This window comes from Brassica napus, chromosome A9 (assembly GCF_020379485.1).
Source record: "Brassica napus cultivar Da-Ae chromosome A9, Da-Ae, whole genome shotgun sequence".
Lineage (NCBI taxonomy): Eukaryota > Viridiplantae > Streptophyta > Magnoliopsida > Brassicales > Brassicaceae > Brassica > Brassica napus.
Window position 1 is genome coordinate 40,133,705 of NC_063442.1, and position 22,311 is coordinate 40,156,015.

The 22,311-nt window shown below is 31.3% G+C and overlaps 6 protein-coding genes across 10 annotated transcripts; 3 read left to right on the forward strand and 3 right to left on the reverse strand.

Moving 5' to 3' along the window:
• Window positions 1-2,117: 2,117 nt before the first annotated feature.
• On the forward strand, window positions 2,118-3,887 carry LOC106408796 (probable protein phosphatase 2C 58). The gene is given in 6 exon segments (XM_048741570.1): window positions 2,118-2,350; window positions 2,689-2,931; window positions 3,046-3,322; window positions 3,386-3,460; window positions 3,463-3,536; window positions 3,614-3,887. Coding segments are annotated over 6 exon segments (837 nt in total). The 5' UTR covers window positions 2,118-2,317; the 3' UTR covers window positions 3,749-3,887.
• Window positions 3,888-5,016: 1,129 nt separating this feature from the next.
• LOC111200633 lies at window positions 5,017-6,311 on the reverse strand. The gene has a single exon (XM_048741571.1). It carries the CDS (start codon window positions 5,405-5,407, stop codon window positions 5,201-5,203), a length of 207 nt encoding a protein of 68 aa, XP_048597528.1. The 5' UTR covers window positions 5,408-6,311; the 3' UTR covers window positions 5,017-5,200.
• Window positions 6,312-7,138: 827 nt separating this feature from the next.
• LOC106363727 (tyrosine aminotransferase) lies at window positions 7,139-9,035 on the forward strand. The gene is made up of 5 exons (XM_022691360.2): window positions 7,139-7,471; window positions 7,599-8,157; window positions 8,246-8,305; window positions 8,390-8,545; window positions 8,624-9,035. The coding sequence occupies exons 1-5, from the start codon at window positions 7,197-7,199 to the stop codon at window positions 8,843-8,845; spliced, it is 1,272 nt and encodes a 423-aa protein (XP_022547081.2). The 5' UTR covers window positions 7,139-7,196; the 3' UTR covers window positions 8,846-9,035.
• Window positions 9,036-10,849: 1,814 nt separating this feature from the next.
• On the forward strand, window positions 10,850-13,089 carry LOC106368784 (reticulon-like protein B17). Its single transcript, XM_013808829.3, has 8 exons — window positions 10,850-11,435; window positions 11,518-11,668; window positions 11,753-11,827; window positions 11,909-12,050; window positions 12,135-12,204; window positions 12,284-12,349; window positions 12,475-12,597; window positions 12,685-13,089. The coding sequence occupies exons 1-8, from the start codon at window positions 10,961-10,963 to the stop codon at window positions 12,918-12,920; spliced, it is 1,338 nt and encodes a 445-aa protein (XP_013664283.2). The 5' UTR covers window positions 10,850-10,960; the 3' UTR covers window positions 12,921-13,089.
• A 92-nt stretch (window positions 13,090-13,181) lies between these two features.
• LOC106368785 (protein NUCLEAR FUSION DEFECTIVE 6, mitochondrial-like) lies at window positions 13,182-14,396 on the reverse strand. 2 transcript variants are annotated; one of them, XM_013808831.3, is made up of 3 exons: window positions 14,139-14,396; window positions 13,895-14,016; window positions 13,182-13,449 (listed from the first exon to the last, which is right to left on the reverse strand). In XM_013808831.3, the coding sequence occupies exons 1-3, from the start codon at window positions 14,282-14,284 to the stop codon at window positions 13,430-13,432; spliced, it is 288 nt and encodes a 95-aa protein (XP_013664285.1). In that variant the 5' UTR covers window positions 14,285-14,396; the 3' UTR covers window positions 13,182-13,429. The 2 variants fall into 2 exon arrangements, with proteins under 2 accessions (XP_013664285.1, XP_048597529.1); XM_048741572.1 differs by having other exon boundaries at window positions 13,182-13,632.
• A 1,882-nt stretch (window positions 14,397-16,278) lies between these two features.
• On the reverse strand, window positions 16,279-22,153 carry LOC106368781 (transcription activator GLK1-like). 4 transcript variants are annotated; one of them, XM_013808822.3, is made up of 6 exons: window positions 21,464-22,153; window positions 21,040-21,180; window positions 20,604-20,951; window positions 17,018-17,059; window positions 16,802-16,915; window positions 16,279-16,670 (listed from the first exon to the last, which is right to left on the reverse strand). In XM_013808822.3, exons 1-6 carry the CDS (start codon window positions 21,902-21,904, stop codon window positions 16,515-16,517), a joined length of 1,242 nt encoding a protein of 413 aa, XP_013664276.2. In that variant the 5' UTR covers window positions 21,905-22,153; the 3' UTR covers window positions 16,279-16,514. The 4 variants fall into 4 exon arrangements, with proteins under 4 accessions (XP_013664276.2, XP_013664273.2, XP_013664274.2 ...); XM_013808819.3 differs by having other exon boundaries at window positions 21,040-21,183; window positions 21,458-22,146; XM_013808820.3 differs by having other exon boundaries at window positions 21,458-22,107.
• Window positions 22,154-22,311: the final 158 nt, after the last annotated feature.

Here is a 22,311-nt window from a genome sequence, read left to right on the forward strand (position 1 = left end):
TTGCAGGTTTATATTTGACATATATTTAATTCCCTTCAGCCATTTTCTCTAAGTATAGTTAAGCCTGAGGTTCTTTTATATTTAGAAACAATTTTAGATAGTTAATGTATGTCTCAGACTTCTCTCGATATGTTTGGTCAGATGAGTGTTTGTTTTATGATAAATTTAAGGGAAAGATATGAGATGAATTTTTTTTTTTGGTCATCTAAATTATTAAAGTTTGAACGGGTGATTTAACCACAGCTCCAAAAATGAAGCAAGGCCGAATAACAACATATGCCCAGAAACAAGATTTCAGCTTTTATATGAAATTGCAGTTCCTTTGTATAGGTGACTACAACTCCAATATGTTTTCATTTTTTCTGGCATTTGGAAAATTCTGTTTCTCCTTATTTCAGGAGGTCATTTGAGTAGCTCAGTCAGACATTTAAATAACAGTTTTTCACTAAATTTATAAGGTATATACATTTGTTTCTTTGTGCATGATATAGCTAAATGACCACATTGAGAATAACCACAGAAGTACAGTATTAAAAACAAACAAATCCCGCAGTAACCAATTATTTGCTTAGATACTGGTGGGACTAGCACCATACCAATCATCGTCTATTCTCCTATAGAAAAGTCTTCAATGGCCTACCAATAACAGCTATGTTATCTCCCTTCTTTATTAAACTTTTTAACACTAACTTTATTATTGCATAAAGAAAAATCACAAACCCAACACAATCAAAACACCAATAACTTAAATCTTAAAATAAGCAACTTACAAATTAAAATCGACCAGTTCTCCTTTTTTGCTAACCATTCAAATAAAACCAGAAAACAAATATTCCATACCAATCAGCTCAACTCAAACTCAACAATCAACAATTTAAGTCTGCAGCAAGACAAATCCACGCTTGATTTAACAAAGCCAATGCCTTCAGATAGTTTGTTTTAACAGGTTATACGCTTATTTTTATTTTGACATCAGGTATTGATATTATTTATTGCTCAACAAGATTCCATAATATTCTTCCTTAATGCTACACTAAGTAGAATCCGTAACCATTTCTGATCAATAATACTCTATCTGTTTCAAAATATATATTCTAGAAAAATATTTTCTTTCAAAAAGATATATTTTTATACTTCCAATGTATTATTTTGTCTACTAATAATGAAAATAGTGAATTTAAAAAATATAATTGTGTTTTTAAAGTCTCATTGGTTTAGAAATAGATGAGATATAAAGTTACAAAAACTATGCATTAATAACTAAGTTTTAAAGTGTTTTAAAGTAATAATAATTTCTGACAAACATACAGTAATAAAAATATTTCATATAATTTTCAGTGTATTTAACACATACCCCAGTTTTAAAAGTTGTTTAATTTAAAGCAATGAGTATTTAAATTAGCTTTACTTATTATAATTGTAAAAAATAAATTACAATAGTAAGAAAATATTTTATGAAAGATTAAATTACATATAAATAAAAACATATAAAAGATTAAATTACATATAAAAACATATAGTAATAATAATTGCTGGCATATAATATAGTAATAATAAATGCTGACAAAACATATATTAATAATATTTCATAGAATTTTCAGTGTATTTAACACATACAACATTTTTTAAAGTTGTTTAATTTAAATCAGTGAGTATTTAAATTAGCTTTACTTATTATAATTATGAAAAATAAATTCTAATTGTATGAAAATGTATTATAAAAGACTAAATTACATATAAAAACCTAAATATGATATAAATAAAACATAACAAAGAAACATGTGATTTGGAGATTAATAATATATTTTCTTATTAACCTAAATATGCATAAGAATATATTTTGGATAATAACTACGATTTATTAAATTCTTTATTCATTTCACATTTGTTCACCATTTCATACATAGTTTAGATAGTAAAAATATTGTAAGTTTTACTCATTTCTAATTCAATTTACTCTTTATATTTTTATAACATATCATTAATATATTGTATATAGATATTTAATACAATATTATTTGAATAAACTCGGGCGTAGCCCGGACAAAATCTCTAGTTTGTTTAATAGAATTATTACTAATTTAGTTTTGCCTTAAAATATAAATAAATTAAGAAAAAGGGGGTGGGAGGGAACAATGGAAGAAAAGTCGTCGGCGGAGAGCGCGTCAGCAAAAGTGGGATGAAGAAGCCACAATAATTGATACCGGCCTCTTCACGTCTACTTACCTCACTGTCCTAAATAAACACATATCTCTCTCTCTTTCTTCTGAATCATTCACATTTCATACACAAACTAAAGTCTCATATTCTCACAACAATGACAGGCAGAGAAATTCTCCATAAGATGAAGGTATGCTCACCATTCACCTATCAGTTGATTTTCTAGTGTTTAAGGATCTTACACTAGTCTGGAGATTGATTCTTCTAGAGCTTGTCTTTATAACCTCTTGAGTTTGTTTGAGTCGTTTGTGCAGTTGTTGACTCCCCCTTTTAGATCTATATTGGTTAGTAATAAGTCCAAAAACCCAACCCATATAAGACATAATGCTCTTATTGAAGAATTTGGATTTGTGTTTTGTTTGAAGAATGTGCAGAGAGACAGTGTGTCTATTCATGGATCTTTGTCTCTTTAGTCTCTTGTGTGCGTTCCGGACAAACTCTTTATGTTTTTGCTTTGAATATATATAGCTGAAGGCTGGATTCTGCGGATCTGAAACGGGCAGAGGTAAAAGCAGGACGTGGAAGAACATCTCCCACGGTTTTCACTTTGTCAAGGGCAAATCAAACCATCCCATGGAGGACTACGTTGTGTCTGAGTTCAAAAAAGTGGACAACCACGATTTGGGTTTGTTTGCCATCTTTGACGGTCACTTGGGACATGACGTGGCCAAGTACTTGCAGACCAATCTTTTTGACAACATACTCAAAGAGGTACATATATCAAATGTTAATAAGCAAAACAATAATAATATTGTTTTCAGAAGGATGAAAATGCTTTTGTGAATTTTATAATCAAGTGTGTGTAATTTGTTTTATTTTCCTCAGAAAGATTTTTGGACTGATATGGACAAGGCTATAAGGAATGCATACATATCAACAGATGCTTTTATATTAGAGCAGTCACTTAAACTTGGCAAAGGTGGCTCAACTGCTGTTACTGGAATTCTGATTGATGGGCAAAAGCTAGTGGTTGCTAACGTTGGAGACTCACGGGCGGTGATGTCAAAGAATGGTGTTGCATCTCAGCTCTCGGTTGATCACGAACCAAGCAAGGAGCAAAAGGAAATAGAGAGCCGTGGCGGCTTTGTGTCCAATATTCCAGGTTAGTTGCTTAGCTTGCTCACATAATTGAGATAGACGGATCGTTGAATGGAATGGGTTACAGGGGACGTACCAAGAGTTGATGGACAACTAGCGGTTGCGAGGGCGTTTGGAGATAAGAGCTTAAAGATACATCTGAGGAACCAGACATAACACACCAGACCATCGATGATGAGACCGAGTTCATTGTTTTCGCGAGTGATGGAATTTGGAAGGTAATTAATTAAGACTGACCTTTGTGGGAATGTGTCTGAAATTTGATTCTGACGATGTATTGTATTAACAGTAACAGGTGATGTCAAACCAAGAAGCTGTGGACGCGATCAGAAGCATAAAAGATCCACATGAGGCAGCCAAGGAGTTGATAGAAGAAGCAATCTCTAGGAAAAGCAAAGATGACATCTCCTGTATCGTTGTAAGATTCTAGTGATAATGTTCACCAAGACACAAAGACATGTAAAAGCTCAAGCTATATGTGCTATATATGTGACCAATATAAAGTCTGGTCTCTTGTAAAACCATTGATGATAAAATCTCGCAAAAATGTAAAAGAAGTTTCGTGCAAATGGTTGTTGGTCCGTTAGTCTAAATGATTGAGGTTTCAGTTTCCTTTCTACGATTTTGGAATTAGACAATGTGTTAACAATAAAGGGTTGAAAAAAAAAACAAATTAGTAAACAAAGTTTATGTGATCTCAAATTTTGCATCATTTATCTAAGTGATATTAACTTTGTAGTAATATTAGTGAAAACTAGAAAATGTAACTCATATTTATATCAATATTTTTTATCGGTGATGTAAGTTAATATAGATTTATATAATTTTTTTGTAAGGTTCAATATCAATTGTTATAACATGTTAAACACACATAATTTGTATCATTTATTAATAAGTAATTTAAATTACAATCATTTATTTTCGGATACTAGTTATGTTATGTAATATGATCATTTTTGTAGTGTAGTAGTTTTAGTTGCTGATCAAGTTGAGGTAGTATAAGCAGAATTGAGGTAGCATGGTTTGAACGTTAATGTTATATATACATTCATAAAGTATATGATCTTTCGCCATAAAAAAAGGTATATGATCTTTGTCTACAAAAGCATTTTCCTATATCAAGCACACATAATTTCGACGGTGAGGCGCTATTTAACACTACCATAAATTAACCATACTGTAAGTATAATATTAATTTTTTTTATCTTTTTGGTTGAATTTAATTTTACCCTATTTATATTTATTTAGAATCAATTCGGAAACTTGGTTAAATGAATCAATTTTTTATTTCTTATTTTAACTAATACTTTAGTTAAGAGGAGTCATAGAAAGAACATATTCAAAATCACGATCAATTTAAAATTTTTTATTAATATTGGCAGAAATATATCTCGGACTATTAAGATCTTCTATTTTTATATTTATATTTATACTACATGGTAAAATTTATTATATAAATTTCTTGAGCAAACAATTTTTGATAAAAGCATAGCACAATTTTAACTGAAATCATAATTGTAAAGTCAATTATCTCTTTTGTGTTAGTACTTTGTTTTGTAATATATTGTTTTTACCTTTTGTTATTAACTTTATTTTTTGTCATAGTTTTCTTTACTTTATGGAACTTATATAAAATGTGGAAACATAAATTAGAAATAATAATATTATTATCACTATTTTATTCAATTTTAACAAGAAGTTAAGACTGCAGACATGATCACAAACTTTCTATATATTCTTTTTATCTTTCTTTCTTTTCACGAACTTCCGCAAATGTCATCCCATGTAAAGTTCTGTTAGTACAAATACACAATATATAATTTGTATGAAACATTAATAATACATAGCATTAGAATATTTGTAGACAAAATGAGTAGAAACACTAATACCGTGGGAAACCGTGAGGAGGGTTTGGGCCACCACATTGAATTTTACAACGTTCAAAACAATCACCATCGTGAGGCTTACAAGGTTGAGAACATTTGCGAAAACATTTAAGCCACACGTTTATGTCATATTTTGCTTCTGCTGTGACCGCAATAGCAATCACCGTCATCATTATTAAAACTATCGCACTCCATTTTGCCATTCTTAGATCTTACGAAATCAAGTTTTATTCTAACTTCTTTTCTCTTATTTTTATCTTATGATTGTTATATAATTTTTCAAGAAACTGAACTCTATTTATAATACTTTATTTTGCATCTTTCTCTACTTTGAGTAGATTTTCTTACTAAAGTTTGTTTTTGGCTTAAATGGTTTTTTCTTTTCATTTCCCTTTATGATCAAAATTTGATATTTTTTTATAACATTAAATTTTATTTGAAGAAATAAATAATTTTGACTAAATAGAGATATTTCAAATCAATTTAATTCTGATTTTAGGAGCTTTTAATGTGATTATATATAATTATTTATGTGTAATATAATTTTTATTTGTATATAATTTAATTCAATTTATTTTTCAAAATTTAAAATTTACTATTATGATTTGAGATTACACCTTTAATAATAAATCAATATGTTATATGTAATCAATATTTTTGTTAACTAAATAAAGGTTTTTATTTAATAATTGTAAGTTTCTCTTTGTTTTTTGTTCAGAATAATAGATTTGATATTTAACATCTGTTTTGATTTGTTTTAATTTTTTTTTATTTTTCGTAAAAAATGTTTATTTAGATTATTTAACATTAATATAGTTTATTTGTCGTCAATGGCGTTAATAACTTCGAGAATAAATTTACAAACAAGAAAACATGTTTTAGTTGTAATAATAATCTCCTAGACTATATTTGCGAAGTGATTTTACCACATGTCATTTCTACAATCATTTTTACAAAATAAATGATGACATGTCTAACAAGATTGATGACATGACTTATAGTTATTATGACATAGACAATCACATTTATATTACTGACATATATTTTTGGTAAACTTTATAAAATATGACAATAACTAATACATTACATTTAATGTTGATTTATATTTTTGTTAAACTTCTTAAAATATGGTAATAATTCATAAATCATCACTAAAATAAATATATTGAAATATGCATTATAAATTTCGAAATACATTATTTAATTGTATTTTTGTAATTATGCAATTTTTATTACTAATATTTTAAAATTTTCTACATCTTTTTTAAAAATATTAATAAATTGTTAATCATAATTTCATTAGTTTCTTTTAGATATCTACAAATTTTATAAATATTTTTTAGTTATAATTTTTAATCTATATGATTTTTAGTAATTTTATACAAGTTGATTTAATACATTTAACCAAAATAAATAGATAAAAAATTTATCTAAGATTTGAATTTTAAATATGTCACATATATATTATTAAATGTAATTTAAAATAAACAAAAATATTTTTTTTCTTAATTTTATGCTTAAATAATCAACTTTATATTAAATATTAGTAAAAAAAATAAAATATATAATATTAATAAATTATATTTGATTTGTTAGTTAATGTGGTTAATAGATTGTTTGGGAATTTTTTGTTTGTCAAACATCATACAGATGTTGAATGTACAGAAGAACTATAGATTTTGCGGGCATATTTCCTAGCAAAGGAAGAAAGAAATAGTCGCGTCTTCCTTTCCCACCATGTAGATGTCTCTTCGGAACATTCAAACTCGACCCCACTTGATCTTTAAAAATACTTGTCGACAAAAAAAGCGAAGGCCCATAGATAGATGGCACGTTTTTGTCAATTATAAAAGTCGGGCCGGCATGTAGATGGAAAGCATAGATGAATTTAAAATTGATTGTCCAAAAGTTATCTTTTTGTGTGTGTTTAAAAGTTGAAACCCCCCCTGCACCACTCATTCACTCACTCCACTCAAAAGCAAAGCCAACAAAATGGGAGAAACCAGAGGAGGCAAGAGATGGAACTTTGGGGCCAATGAGGTCGTTGAGCTATCTTGTTCTCAGAACGTCCGTTATTTCCTGAACCTCCTCGCTGATAACCTCGACCGCAGTGACAGCAGACCTGTCATCCCTCTCGGACACGGCGACCCTTCTCCCTTCCCCTCCTACCGTACTGATCCATCCGCAGTGGAAGCCGTCTGCGATGCTCTCCGTTCAGCACAGTTTAACCACTATTCTACTACCTCTGGTCTTCCTATCGCTAGGAAGTAAGATGACTCCCTTCAGCTTTCATTCTTCAGGGCATTTTACTTTACTTGTCCTCAAAGGCAACAAACACTCTGAAGTATTTAATTAGGGCTTATTTTGAAAGACTTTTGTTTATTCCTTTAACAGGGCAGTTGCAGAGTACCTCTCCCGGGGTCTCACTTACCAGATCTGTCCAAACGATGTTCATCTGACAGCCGGTTGTCACCACGCCATCGATGTCTTGATGTCCACGCTGGCGGTTCCAGGCGCCAACATTCTGCTGCCTAGGCCAAGCTACCCCATGTACGATTCCCGAGCAGCTTTCAGCCAGCTCGAGATCCGTCGCTACGACCTCCTTCCAGAAAATGGCTGGGAGGTCGATCTTGACGCAGTTGAGGCTCTTGCAGATGACAAAACCGCTGCTATACTCGTTATCAACCCTTGCAATCCATGCGGAAACGTTTTCTCCCGTCAGCATCTTCAAAAGATTGCGGAAACCGCTAGCAAACTTGGAGTGCTTGTGATCGCGGACGAAGTCTACAAGGATATAACCTTTGGGGAGACGCCGTTTGTGTCCATGGCTGAGTTTGCAGAGATTGTGCCAGTGATGCTGTTAGGTTCGATATCGAAGAGATGGTGCGTCCCCGGCTGGAGGTTTGGCTGGATGGCCACACTTGACCCTCATAACATCATGAAAGATTCTGGGGTTTGTTGCTGCTTAATTAACCTTCTTCAAGTTAATTCACCTTTCTCACAACTACTCATATTTGTTTTTTATTTTATTTTTATGATAGCTTGTTCATAGTCTTGCCAATGTCCTCAACATGTCAACAGATCCCACAACTTTTATTCAGGTATGCTTATTACGCATTGCTGCTTTTACTACTTGAACTTCTTTTTTTGTTTTTGAATATTGATTTATCTTCTTCCAATGGCAGGGGGCAATACCTGATATCCTTGAGAAGACAAAAGAGGAATTCTTCTCATCGGTACTGGAAACACTAAGAGAATGTTCAGAGAGTTGTTACGAGGAGATAAAGAAGATCCCTTGCATCACTTGCCCTTACAAACCAGAGGCGTCAATGTTCACTATGGTAAGAGAAGCCCACACTGTCGTTTCATCAAAGCCTCAGTGGTTACTAATATGGGTTTGTGTTTTTTTTTGGATGCAGGTGAAGTTAGAGTTATCGGTTCTTGAAGATATAAAGGATGATTTGGAATTCTGCTGCAAGTTGGCTAAAGAGGAATCGTTGATCATCCTACCAGGTCGATCTGTGGGGCTTAAGAATTGGCTACGAATCACCTTTGCGGTGGAGCCAGAGCTCCTAAAAGATGGGCTTTCCAGGCTAAACAAGTTTGCACAGAGACACTCCAAGAAGAAGCAGCAGCCATGAGAATCTCTCTCTCATTCTTCTCCAAACCCCCAAGCAAATTAGTGTGACATTGTTAAAAAAAAAAGAGACGTTGTTTGCTTTGTAATAAAACTTAAAATAATAGTTTGTACTGTTTTATATTGTGATTCTTTGTAATAAACATGCCATGTTTTATCCGCAGATCTGCGGGTCGAGTTATTTTCTTTTTTAAGAAGCTTTTTTTTTTGTATAATTTGCAAAGAATTTTTTTTTAATCGAACCTACTCTACCCAAATTTGCGGCGAATATTATTAACTGTAATAAAAATAATAAATATATATATTATATAAATTATAATTATATACTAGATTTTGACCCGCGCTTGAGAAGCGCGGATATTTTTTGTTGTCCGTTTGATAAAATTTGAATAAATTTATAACTTTTTATTAGGAATAAATGATTTTAAAATTTCTCTATGATAATGTTTGAACTTTAAATAGTATTTTCATATCCAATCCAGACATATAGTCTTTTGTGAACAGCTACAAATTAATCAAGAAAACAATAGAGAACAAAATGTATTGAGGCAAATACCCGTTTAGAGTTTCTTATTATTGTGTGAATGAATAATCTTACAAATCCTTAGACCCATATTTATAGCAGCCTCAAAATCCGATTTCCTTTATCTTTTAGGAATACATACTTATCTAGAAAAAGTAAATTTTCCAAATCGTCCGACCCACGAGTGATGGACTTTTACTGGTGCACAGAGATTTAAGACATACATATGCAACATAGTCAAACCGATAGATTCAAATAAATCTGTATATAATCCTATTTTGAATTTAATAAAACAAAATATGATAAAAGACGGTAAAAGCCAAAACACGCTATTAACCCGCTATCATTTTTCTGGTTTTCAGGTACTTCTAATCTTTGTCAAAACTTAATTATATGAACCGACCTATCCATGCTACATACTCAAATATTACATGTATTTTACATGTATTTGAATTATGATTCCAAACTGATCTGAACATGAAAGGACCCATCTAAACCTGATTAAAAAAAATCAAATATCTATTTGGGTCCAAATGTTTAGAATCCAAATAACCAAGATAGGAAGGAACAGATCCGAATACTTGAGTACCCAAACCTATTTTTTCATTATATTTTGTGTGTATTTTATAAGTTTTACATTTGTTAAATTGATATGGTTAAGATTTATTTGATAGATTTTTTTAACTAATTCAATAGAACATATTTGTAAGATTTCTCATAGTTTTTAAACTTTATTAATAATTTTTTAATTATAATACATTCTATAAAAATTAATTTAACATAATATAAATATAATTTTATTTTAACATATGATTTGCGATTTATCAAATTTAATTTTGTAAATATTTGAAACTATATAAGATGTCATGATACAATGTTTAATGATATTATTAGTACATGTATAAAATATGGAATATCATTTTAGCTTTAATATGATTGTGATCTTAGTGATATTAATATCCCACACATATCACAATGATTGTGATCCCACGAAATTAGGGGTGTTCGTTAATATTTATGGTAACACAATTAATATCTCACGAACACCACAATTTTTCATAGGTAGTTAGAGTTATTAATTATGTATAATTAGAGTGATTAATTATAGGACCAAAAAAAAATAAGTGTAACAAAAAGGTCCAAACAACTTTCATAGGTAGATTTATTAAAACTCCTTCCCTTTTAATAGTATTGATTAATATTTGTGATATTTTTACAAAAATATATTATTTTTAAAAAATATATTTTTATTTTGAATTTGCTGATGGATACCCGTAAATCAATTTTAGTCGATCCCCACTCATCCCGGTTAAAATAAACTCAACTCGCACCATATACCGTAACTTAAATTTTTTTAATTCCCAGCTGTACTCTTTATCATTCTTGGGCATTACGCCGTTAGAATAGACGGAGGAGCCAAGATGCTGCTTGGCGTCAAGATTGAAATGAAAGGAATCTTTTTTTTTTAAGGAAAATAAACATTTTCTCTAACGGCTATCTGCTCCATTGTCTTGGAACTTGTCGATCATCAAAGCTCATAAACCCTCTCAGATTCTCACATTGACTAAACCTAATCAAGTCAAGTCATTTGTAATAATGGAGACGACGCCTCCTCCTTACCACCGCCCATCGAACACCAAATCAGCCTCGCGTCTCGCTCGTGTCAACGATTCGAAACAAGAAGAAGAAGCTCCAGACAATCTCTGTCTTGATTTGGTTTGTCTGTCGTCTCCGAAGAGCAACGATACTCCTACTCCTTGCCCATCACCACTCCCAAGAGCCTCTTCTTCTCCTTCCCCTCTCCGCAAATCAAAGATCCGTTTAGACGATCGGCTCCAAATGGAGGCCTCTGAGGACGCTGCGGCGGTGGTGGTTCGGAAGCAGGGGAAGGGGAAAGGAGGGCAAAAGAGTCTTTTGGCTTCTCCCAGGAATCCACGCAGATCCAGGCGAAGGTCCGAGGCTGTGGCGGAGAGTGTGATCGAAGAAGCCCCAAAGCCTAGAAAACGGAAGGCCAACGTTGCTCGCCCTAAGAAGGAACAAAAGCAAACTTCGTCGTCTTCGCATCTTCCAAGTAACAAAACAACACTCGCTCTCTTTCTTTCTTTCTTTCTTATTATCTGCTCGGTTCTGATTAGATTTTGTCTTTTGTGAAGATGATGCTTCTTGTCAAAGCGATCTGAACCGGGTTGGAGAGATAATCAGTGATTTGGTTATGTGGAGGGATGTTGCGAAGTCGACACTCTGGTTCGGTTTTGGATGTCTTTCTTTCCTTTCTTCTTGCTTTGCCAAAGGACTCAACTTTAGGTGCATACTGATTTTTACTCTTTAATAGACTCTTTTTTATCAAAAAATTGAATTACTCATCAAAGTGTTCTTCTGTTTTTGAAGCCTTTTCTCGGCGGTTTCCAATCTCGGGCTTGTGTTACTTTGCGGCTCCTTCTTGTCAAACACTCTTTCTCAAAGGTACACACCTTCACTGTTTCTTCTTGCCTCTTTCGTTTGGCCTTCTTTATTAGCCTAACAGTTATTCTCATCCATGTTTAGGAATAAGGAAGACGCCAAGAGAGAGTTCCATGTGAGTGAAGATGATGTCTTGCGCTTAGCCAGACGACTCCTTCCAGCTGCCAACTTTCTCATTTCAAAGACCAGTGAGCTTTTTTCAGGAGAACCATCCATGACTCTCAAAGTAATACTATATCCATAAACTCTATCTTTCTCTAGCAAATGGGGTTTAGTGGTTTCATCTGCTCTTTCTCATTTTTTGCTTCAGGTGACACCGTTTCTGCTAATCGGAGCTGAGTATGGTCACCTCATTACACTCTGGAGGCTATCCGCATTTGGTATGCCATTTACAAACTGAAAACAAGGTTAAGCATGATGGGGAACTCAAACTCACACGTGTCTATGTTACTGAAACAGGTTTCTTCCTCAGCTTCACCGTCCCAAAGCTCTATTCGTGTTACACCCATCAAATTAGCCAAAAAGGTAAAAAAAAAAAAAAGACTTGCACACTTTTCATATTGTCAACCAAAACAAATTACAAGTCATTGTTTGCAGAGGTCTGTTTGTGTCTTTAAAATCTTGACTTGATTTGAATTTGATTTGGGCAGTTGAAAGAGTGAAAACAAGAATAGGTGAAGCATGGCAAGTGTGCTCACACAAGAAGATCTTGGCTGGCTCTGCGGTGACAGCCTTCTGGAACTTGACAAGCATTAGAACCCGGATTTTTGCAGGTAGCCAATGCTTGACAGAGAGTACTCTTGTTTTTGCTTGATACCAAACTATATATATAACATGTAAAAATCCTTCATGTTTTGCAGTGTTTATCATCCTAGTGATATTTCGGTACAGGAGACAGAATCTAGTACAGCTAAACCCCGAGGAAGTTGTGCCTGTTGTTGAGAATGAGAAGCCAGAAGAAGAAACACTTCCACAGGAAGAAGAGACGCAGCAGCCACAAGAAGAACAAGCTTTAGCTATGGTGGTTGCAGAAACCGAAGGATCAAAGAAACTCTTGAGTGTTTGTAACTTTGTACCAAGTCAAAACCCCAGTTGACACCAGAGATGCAATTTTTAATCTCTAGTTGATGTGATAGGGTATCTGTTTTTCATATGAGAAATTAAGACATGAAGAACCTTGAACAAAGATGCAATTTTTGTGATGGGGTTGATGTAACAGGGATCAGAGAGTTTTACTATATAAGATGGGGAATATCTTTGGGGAATATCTGTTATTCATGAGAAATTAGGACAGACCTGATTGAAAGAAGATGTGTGGTTTTTGAGTTTGAGTTAATGTACCAGAGAGCGTAGCGACTATTAAAATGGGTGTATATTGGTAAACAATTGAAGACAGATAGATACTTCAATAACAGAGATGCAATGTTGAGTGTGTTGATGTAACAGATAGTTGATCTTTAAACTTGAAGGATCTGTCTTCTATATGGAAAAAAAAAAAACTGAAGACAAGAGATCATTTGTGTTTGGGAAGTACAACAACTATTTTTTGGTCTAAATTCTCATAAAACCTTCTCTTGGATTCGCATTGGGTACTTGTAGACATCATCAAAAGTCCTCTATGCAAGCTGATAAATTTTACCAAAACATCAGTTACTCATTTTAATCAAAAATCAAAAGAGGCTAAAAACAAACACTATCTCTCCAAGAAAATCAAGAGGTTTTGGGGAAAAACAAGGTTTAGGGTTTTGAACATAAAATGTCGCTTCAGTGATCTCCAGGCTAACTCATCACACATCTATCATTGCAAGCTGGTGAGTATAAGAGCAATCAGTAATGATTCTTTAATTTAATTCTCTATAAAAATCAACACAACTGCAATAACCAACAAGCAAAGAATACTATGTATATTCATCAGTCAGCCTACAAGATCCAAAAACTAGACCAATTGATGATGTGCCTATCTCTTTACACGACTAGGAGAAAAATCTAGAAAGCCAATACAGAAACAATTGTCAAGAAACAGGATGATTGGTCAAACAAAGAATGTGTCTCGGGATTGAGGAAAGATACCGTGAGAGAGCCAGGCGTAGGTATGGGCAGAGGTAGAAAGCATTGAAGTCATAAGCGCAGAAGCTGTAGCAGTGTGGTAGGGTAACATTGACTCCACACAGAAGCTCATTTCAACTCGATTCCTACCATCCAATCAAAATAAACACAGTCATTATTAAGTAATTACTGAATTGATCTTTTCTACTGCTGGAACATAAAAAAGTTCAGTGCCCTTCTATCAGCTATTTTTCAAATCGGCGCATACCGGAGAGGTGAAAGCAGCGAGCTTCTTCTAGAGGTGGCTCTAAACATGGGAGGAACGGATTTCGCTTGAGAGGCGAACCGGCTACGAGAGGAAGCAGCTCGAAGCATCGATCTGGCACCCGAGGCGACGGCGGAGGTGGTGGCCATCCGGAGAGAAGCTAAAGAGAGAGAGAACGTTAACCTGCGGGATTCCGATTCCGATTCCGATTACGATCTGGAAATGATAAACCCTTTGCTGCGTCTCCCATTGTTGAACCAAAGGCCCATTTACATTTATCGGCTTCGGTTCAAAAGCCTACATTCAATTTTTTTGGCCCATTTTTTATATTTTATTTATAGGTTCATAAAGCATTTTTTTTTGTATTATTGTCTTCTTTGATATTAAAATAAATTCTAAGAAACTGATATATGAGTTTCTGAGCATTGAGTTCTCAGAGAGAATTTTTCTCCTATAATGTAATAAGAATATATTATAGTACATCTAATATATTAAAAGGGGAGTACAAAATTAGACTACCCCTTAGATTTACCACTTATTTACAATGACATACCGTTGAGATATTTATTGAACCTATATTTAAGTATGTTTGTTTTTTCTTAATTTAAATTATAGATTTTCTGAATCGAATCTTAACCAAAATAGATTTTCCAATATATTTCATAATATATTTTTTATTAATGTATTAATTGTGTTCCGATATTTAGTAGTAATAAATAATAAAATGAAAACCACATATCATAATCACTTTATATAATGTATAAATAAATATAAAATAATCTATTCATAAATTATTGGTATAATGTTTTCATATATAAGTCCAATTAGTTAATTGGACTTATATATATGAAAACATTATACCAATAATTCATGAAGCACTGTGATATATAAACAATTAAAATAATAAAATATAATTATTTAAAGTACTAAATATTTTTTTTTATGTTTTAAAATGTTAATTAGTTAATACATTTTAATTTACAAATATATATTATAACATTTAGTAAAAAAAAATTAAAGTGAAAACAAATATTCAGACGGTCACATGTCAAACTATAGGAATAAACAATAACGTCACGGTATAAATTTTCTTAACAAAATTATTTTAATATAAATTATAATTCCAAATTTTTAAAATTTATTTTTAAGGGTGATAAAATTTTGGAATTAAAAATATTTATGACTCAACCCTATACTACTGTTTTAATATGAATAATTGAAATTTATATCATAATATTTTATTAAAATTAATTTTTTTTATAACTGCATAGTTTACTTTTCAATCTAAATTTATGAATAAAATGTGCAACTTTATTTTGTGATATACATTTTTGTTTGTGAAAAATAATTTAAAATATATATTACAAAACTTTATGGACTAAGAGCAAACAAATATATGATTTTAAAAATTATGAAATTATTTGCAAAAATGGTAAAAAAAAAGTGAAGGAAGAAAAAGACCATACATGTTGACTATAATATTATTTTTTTCAAAAAACATAAATGTTTGAAAATATGGTTAATGTTAAGAATATTTACCGCTAATGATGTATAAAAAATCTTTAATGTACATAAAAAAATAAAAGCAAACATCCGTGCGGTTGCGCGGATCAAGATCTAGTTAACATATAAACATGGAGACATCTTTGTTGGAAGAAAAATATATATGCATACATTAATTTTACATGTGTGAGAGGGTGTAAAATGAGATGCTAGTAATAGTATCCGCATGCATATGAATGATGAAGAGAGAAAGGGACCATTCGAATTTGAAGGAGACGAAAGAGAGTGGTCACAATTGGAGAAAGAAGAGGTTGTTACCTATGTTGGATTTTACGTTGCCTCCATGCACTCCCCTCCTTCTCCTCCTTCTCGTGGTCCTCTCTCCTCATTATTATGTATGTCATTTTTGTCTAGCTTAACTCTATCCCAAACATATATTATTGTTCTTTTTTAACAATATATTATTTTTTTATATGGTCAATCACAAAAAATGCAAAATTTATTTTTCGCTCCATGCAGTTGGGCGAAATTTGTAACAAAGGAAGTTCAGTATTTTTGTACCGTTAGTTCCGTCATTTTTACATAGTTGTACTTCAAATCTATTTTACAAAATTGAGTTCAAAATAAAATCACCAGCGACTAGAGAGGAAATATATACATATATGTCATTTATTTGCGTTAGAGTGTTCTTATAGCACCCTGTATATGAAAAGGTCTCCTTATTAGTTATCCGAGACAATCAAGAAAACAGGCTCTTCACTCCGATCACTCAACAAGGACCATAACTAAAACAACCCTTGGAAAAAAAAGATACAAGAATTGAAAGACATGTCGTCGAATTTTTGTTGGTTCGGCTGCCTCAGGCGCTTGTCCGTTTCAGGCACAAGGCGCGGTCGGAGGAACCTCGGAGACACCGTGACGGTGAAGCTCCGTCATAACGCCGTCAACAGCGGGTGGCTTCAATCCCAACGGAAGTGGCAGCCATGGCCTCGTCAATACATCTCCTATGGCTGCATCGACGCTCTCTTTTGACTATATATAAACATAAACATGATAACAAAATTAGCAAAAAAATAAAAATAATTAGCAAATACAAAAAAGCCAATCTCGACAACAACCAATACGATTATATATATATATATATATATATATTAGGTTCTTACCGGATGTAAGTCCACCAGAGAACGAGAACCACCGTAGCCGTGATCTGGTTTGGACACCGTATGATGTGGCGGCATAGCCTGTGGGAATCCGGCAACCGGCGGTGCTCTAAACCTCTACATAATCAGCAATAAGAAATACGATTTAAAACATATATATATATATAGGAGCTAAACGGTATATCTACGAAAATTGTATTTGATATATTGGTTCATTACCGTAGCTACGGTCGGAAAATACGGAGCCGGCCCGTTCTGAACCTACATGCGACAGAAAATATACTCGGTGTCAGTAGTTGACCGGTTTATTCGTAAAGTTTTTGGAAGGAGTTGGACTAAATTACTTTAATTTTTGAAAACATAAAAATATTGAAATAACATAAAACATATGATTAAAATAAGTACCTCTATAGAAATAAACTAAAATCCCTTATATATTAATTGAGGAACATTTGAAAAGATGTAACCTCAATTTTGTATTAATTAAAAGAGGCCCCAATGCATAGGTGGCAATCAATTAGGTAGTCAATTACATTCAATTGAAAAATAAGTAGGTCCACATTCGATTTTTATATGTTGTTAGATACATAAGTTGGTCAAACTATATGATATAATGATATGATATGATATTTTCTTTCCTTAAATAAAACCTACGGAATTACCATAAATGACTAATATATATATGACAATTAATGAGTTTAATAATAAGGATTTGATAACAATGTATATCTCCTCCATCATTTTTTGTTTAATTTTATATTATTAAAATAAATTAAACAATCAAATTAGCTATAAAAATAAAATTTAGATTTTTTTCGTATATGTTATATTTTGAATTTTTAAAAACGACAATAAATGACTAAAACTATTAAAATTATTATGTTAAAAATTAATGATCAATGGTTTAACATCTATATTATTAAAGTTGAAGTACACATTGAGATTGTTTGGCAACATGAATAGTAGTTAAAAAATAGTAGTGTTTGGAAATATAGATAGTAGTAAGTTAGAAAAAAAATAATGGGCTTATGTTACTAAAAATTTGGAAGTCCATTATATTATATTCAAAAGTAATGAGTCTATGTTACTTGATAATATATATATTCAAATCAAAATAATAATTTAAAATTGATTTATATCAAAAATTCATTCAAAAATAAATATATATTCAAAATTTGATTTTTACTAACATATTTTTCAATAACTATTATAATAATGTTTTCAGTATATATAAGAAAAATACAATACAAAGCCCAATTTCAAACACCAACTTAAATTATGGTTATATATTTCACATTAAATTTAAAAATATAATTTATGTGATTATTTATATGATTGTACGTATAAAATATTATTAATTATAAGAAAACTTATTTGATGGTACGTATAAATATGATTAATTATATGATAACGCATATTTTGTAACGTATGATGACACATATAGGATATATATAATCGTGATTAGGGGTGGGCGTTCGGGTTCGTTTTCGGGTCTTTTTGGGATTTCGTGTTCACTTCAGATCTTTGAGGATTTGATTCGGATTTGGATAATCAATTTAAATAGGTTTGGTTTAAATATTTGGTAGAGAATTAATAATTATTTAAGTATTTTTAGAGTTTTGAGTATATTTTAACTATTTAAGATATTTACGTTTGATTATTTATATATATTTTCAAGCATTTAAGCAAACTTAAAAGTATCATATATATTCTTGATGTTTTTATATATATAAAATCTAAAAATAATTAATATATATAAGTATATAAATATATTTTAAATATCCAAAATACTTCGGTTCGGATCGGATTAGATTTCAGTTCTTCAAATACCAAAATTTTGAATAATTCGGATATTTAATCAATTTTGGTTCGGATTTAGTACTACTTATTCGGATTGGGATCGGTTCAATTATTCGAATTCGAACTTTTTTGTCCAATCCTAAATAGTGACATAAAAATCAAATAGCATCATATTTTCTTTTAAACAATATACCCGCACGGGTGTGCGGGTCAAAACCTAGTTTTTATTATAAGAAGATACACATGATTTTAAAACCATATGAGTAAAAAATATCATTTAATAATAAAATAAATATATATATATATATATATTAAACACTATATACCATAAGATTACATAAATATTTTAATATTAAAACTTTCAATGAATTTTCAAGAACATTTATAAATTATAAACTTATTAAATATTTCAGATTGAAAATTTTGTTATCGATGATTTAAATATTTTGTTATAAAACGATATGAACGATCATAGAACCGTATGATTATAAATTCTTATTTAATAAATAACTATACAAAATATACTATTCCTAGAAAAATATGTTGGTCCATCTTAACTTATATTACACTTTTTATTAAACTAACTATCGAATTGATAAATAACGTACCAAAAAATGTTTTGCATTTTCCTTAAATAAAAGCTAAGAAATTACCTAATATGATTAACGTATATGTGAAAATTAACTATAATGAATAATAAATATTTGATAACAATTTTTGTATCTTAGTTCTTTTTTAATTTTATATTATTAAAATATATTTAAAAATCACATTAAATATATAATAAAAACATTTATAATTTTTCTTATATGTTATATTTTGAATTTTTCAAAACGTCTATATATTATTAGAAATTTGAAGATCTCCACTCTGAAAATTTTGTGATCAATAGATTTTTTTTTTGTCATAATAAGTTACAAATGATCATAAAATTGTATTAATATGAACTTTTATTTAATATTATAAGAAGATACACATTATTTTAAAACCATATGAGTAAAAAATATCATTTAATAATAAAACATATATATTTATATATATATAGATTATACTATATACCATAAGATTACATAAATATTTTAATATTAAAACTTTCAATGAATTTTCAAAAACATTTATAAATTATAAACTTATTAAAGATTTCACATTGAAAATTTTGTTATCGATGATTTAAATATTCAGTTATAAAATGATATGAATGATCATAGAACTGTATGATTATAAATTCTCATTTAATAAATGACTATATAAAATATACTATTCTTAGAAAAATAGGTTGGTCCATCTTGACTTACATTATATTTTTTATTAAACTAACTATCGAATTGATAAATAATCTACCAAATTTTTTTTTGCACTTTCCTTAATTAGAAGCTACGAAATGACCTAATATGATTAACGTATATATGAAAATTAATTATTATGAATAATAAATATTTGATAACAATTTTGGTATCTTAGTTCTTTTTTTTTAATTTTATATTATTGAAAGATATTAAAAAATCACATTAGGTCAAAACGTCTATATATTATTAGAAATTTGAATATTCTCACTCTGAAAATTTTGTGATCAATAGATTATTTTTTGTTATAATAAGTTACAAATGATCATAAAATATAACGCATATAAATTTTTATTTAATAAATATTCAAACTAAATAATATATATATATAAACACTAATGATTTAAAGCAACAAAATTGGCTGATCAATTTAGTCGTCCAGTTGAAATCTTTCAAAAGTATGTGAAAGACTAAAGTCAAAGTAAAGATGGATTTAGAATAGTAGTTATATTTTACTAACCAAATACTGAAAAAAATCGAACCGAACCGAAACCAACCCGATATCCGGATTGAACACCCATAATCCAAATGAAGCCAAACTATTGTTTCATTCTCCAAAATATAATAAAAATAATAACTTAATTCCGTGCAAGGCGCGGGTCTTATCCTAGTTATGTGTATATGGGAATTTTTTTCTAAAAGGAAAGTAAATGAATACTCACTCTAGGCCAGTAGGGAGTATCGGAGACCCAAAAAGGTGGAGTAGCCATGGCACTAGACGGTGGAGGCAAGTGTTTGGGAAACACGTGCGGAATGACAGACTGATTAACGGTGGGATGTCCCCACACATGCAACGGTCTAAAATGGTGGTGATGAATAGCTGGCGACGCCACAGCCGCAGGCGGGGGAGGCGCATACCCTATAGTGGGTGCCGGTGCGATCCATCCGTTTTTATTCCGACCATTGATGTTAACTCCGGTACTGTCTAAACCGTATATATGGCGTTTGCGTGTCCAATTAGCCGCTTCGGCCTCACGAGCTAGCAAATGTTTCCGATGAGACCTATACTTCTGGTACACCAAATAATAATAAACACTTTAATTTTGGTTGGCTATAAAATGAAATAATATATAGATGACGAAAGTAGATAATATATACTTGGAGGTGGCTAGCGACGTTGTGACGAGTGAGGCAGTGGACTCCCATAAGCTCCAATATACGAGAAGGAACAGCTTTCTCCAGTCCCAACTGTTCCACTGCATCCACGAATCTCCTGTGTAGCTCCGGTGTCCAATCCACCTTCTTCACACACATCCCAACAATCAATACATAACCAATATTCTTGATTATTATTATAAGTTCAAAATAATATTTTAATTTGTCCCAAAAAGAAGAAGTTCAAATAATACCATTACTTTTTTTTTAATGATTTTGATAAGTAAAATGGCGTTATAAACACAGTTTTTTACATATATGATTCTGATCACTTAAAATATATGAATCCATTAAAAGATGATCGGTTCATGTTTGATAGCTAGGGTTTATATAATAATAAATGATTACTAATAAATAATACCTTCACCTTTCGCTTCCCTTCGTTGCTATTGTTCTTAGAAGAACCAGATGATGAGGAATATTTCCTTTTACGGTTACTGTCACCGTCGACATAGTTCACCATCTTCTCCGACATAGCTCTCTCGTCTTCGTCTCTTTTGCTGACGACTTCTCCCGAAATACCCTTTTTATTAGTCTCCCCTTGACTATCAGTCTTCTCCGACGAGGACGAGGCGGAAAAGTCTCCGGCTAAGATCTCAGGGTCAATCTCCAAGTCAGGAAGCACATCTCCGGCGACGCCGAACAGATCGTCGAAGTCGATGATGTCAAGAAGATCGCCGTGGTCAGCGAACACCGGAAAGTTCTCCTCCGGATTGATGGTGAAGTCACACGATGTCGCAAGGAACTCTGACTCTCCATCGAAGCAACCACCTCTTGCTGAGTTCCTTGCCGGAGAGAGAGCTAACATCGTTCTATCCTTTACTTCTTTCAGATCCAACTTAAAGGAACCCGATTATATAAGACTGAGAGAAAGAGAGAGATGGATATGTATATGTATGTTGACAGTATTACATTAGAGAGCCAGACATGTTTGATAAAGCCTCTTTTGCTCTCCCAAAGCCAAATTATAAATCAAATAATTGCCCAATGAGAAAAGTTGACCGTTATTTGTTTATATGATATATTTATAGAGAGAAAGAAATCCATTAAATGTATATGCCTAATTTTGGAATTGTGAGGCAAGCATACGTTTTATATATTTATTACCATATATTTTATAGAAAAGGATTATATTTCCTTATATATCTATATTTTTGTAGTGTATGTATAAAATTTATACGTATATATAAAACAATTAAAGAACACATAACATTA

Bases quoted from the DNA above. Each gene is read 5' to 3' on its own strand.
- LOC111200633 (XM_048741571.1), bottom strand. From the start codon at position 5,407: ATGGCAAAATGGAGTGCGATAGTTTTAATAATGATGACGGTGATTGCT.
- LOC106363727 (XM_022691360.2), top strand. From the start codon at position 7,197: ATGGGAGAAACCAGAGGAGGCAAGAGATGGAACTTTGGGGCCAATGAG. The intron at 7,472-7,598 runs GTAAGATGACTC...TTCCTTTAACAG, and splicing joins GGTCTTCCTATCGCTAGGAA to GGCAGTTGCAGAGTACCTCT. The intron at 8,306-8,389 runs GTATGCTTATTA...TTCCAATGGCAG, and splicing joins ATCCCACAACTTTTATTCAG to GGGGCAATACCTGATATCCT.
- LOC106368784 (XM_013808829.3), top strand. From the start codon at position 10,961: ATGGAGACGACGCCTCCTCCTTACCACCGCCCATCGAACACCAAATCA. The intron at 11,669-11,752 runs GTGCATACTGAT...CTGTTTTTGAAG, and splicing joins GCCAAAGGACTCAACTTTAG to CCTTTTCTCGGCGGTTTCCA. The intron at 11,828-11,908 runs GTACACACCTTC...ATCCATGTTTAG, and splicing joins TCAAACACTCTTTCTCAAAG to GAATAAGGAAGACGCCAAGA.
- LOC106368785 (XM_048741572.1), bottom strand. From the start codon at position 14,284: ATGGCCACCACCTCCGCCGTCGCCTCGGGTGCCAGATCGATGCTTCGA. The intron at 14,017-14,138 runs GTATGCGCCGAT...ATTGGATGGTAG, and splicing joins TCGCTGCTTTCACCTCTCCG to GAATCGAGTTGAAATGAGCT. The intron at 13,633-13,894 runs GTATCTTTCCTC...TATACTCACCAG, and splicing joins CTACGCCTGGCTCTCTCACG to CTTGCAATGATAGATGTGTG.
- LOC106368781 (XM_013808819.3), bottom strand. From the start codon at position 21,904: ATGTTAGCTCTCTCTCCGGCAAGGAACTCAGCAAGAGGTGGTTGCTTC. The intron at 21,184-21,457 runs GTATTATTTATT...ATGTGTGTGAAG, and splicing joins AAGGGAAGCGAAAGGTGAAG to AAGGTGGATTGGACACCGGA. The intron at 20,952-21,039 runs GTATATATTATC...TTGGTGTACCAG, and splicing joins ACGTCGCTAGCCACCTCCAA to AAGTATAGGTCTCATCGGAA.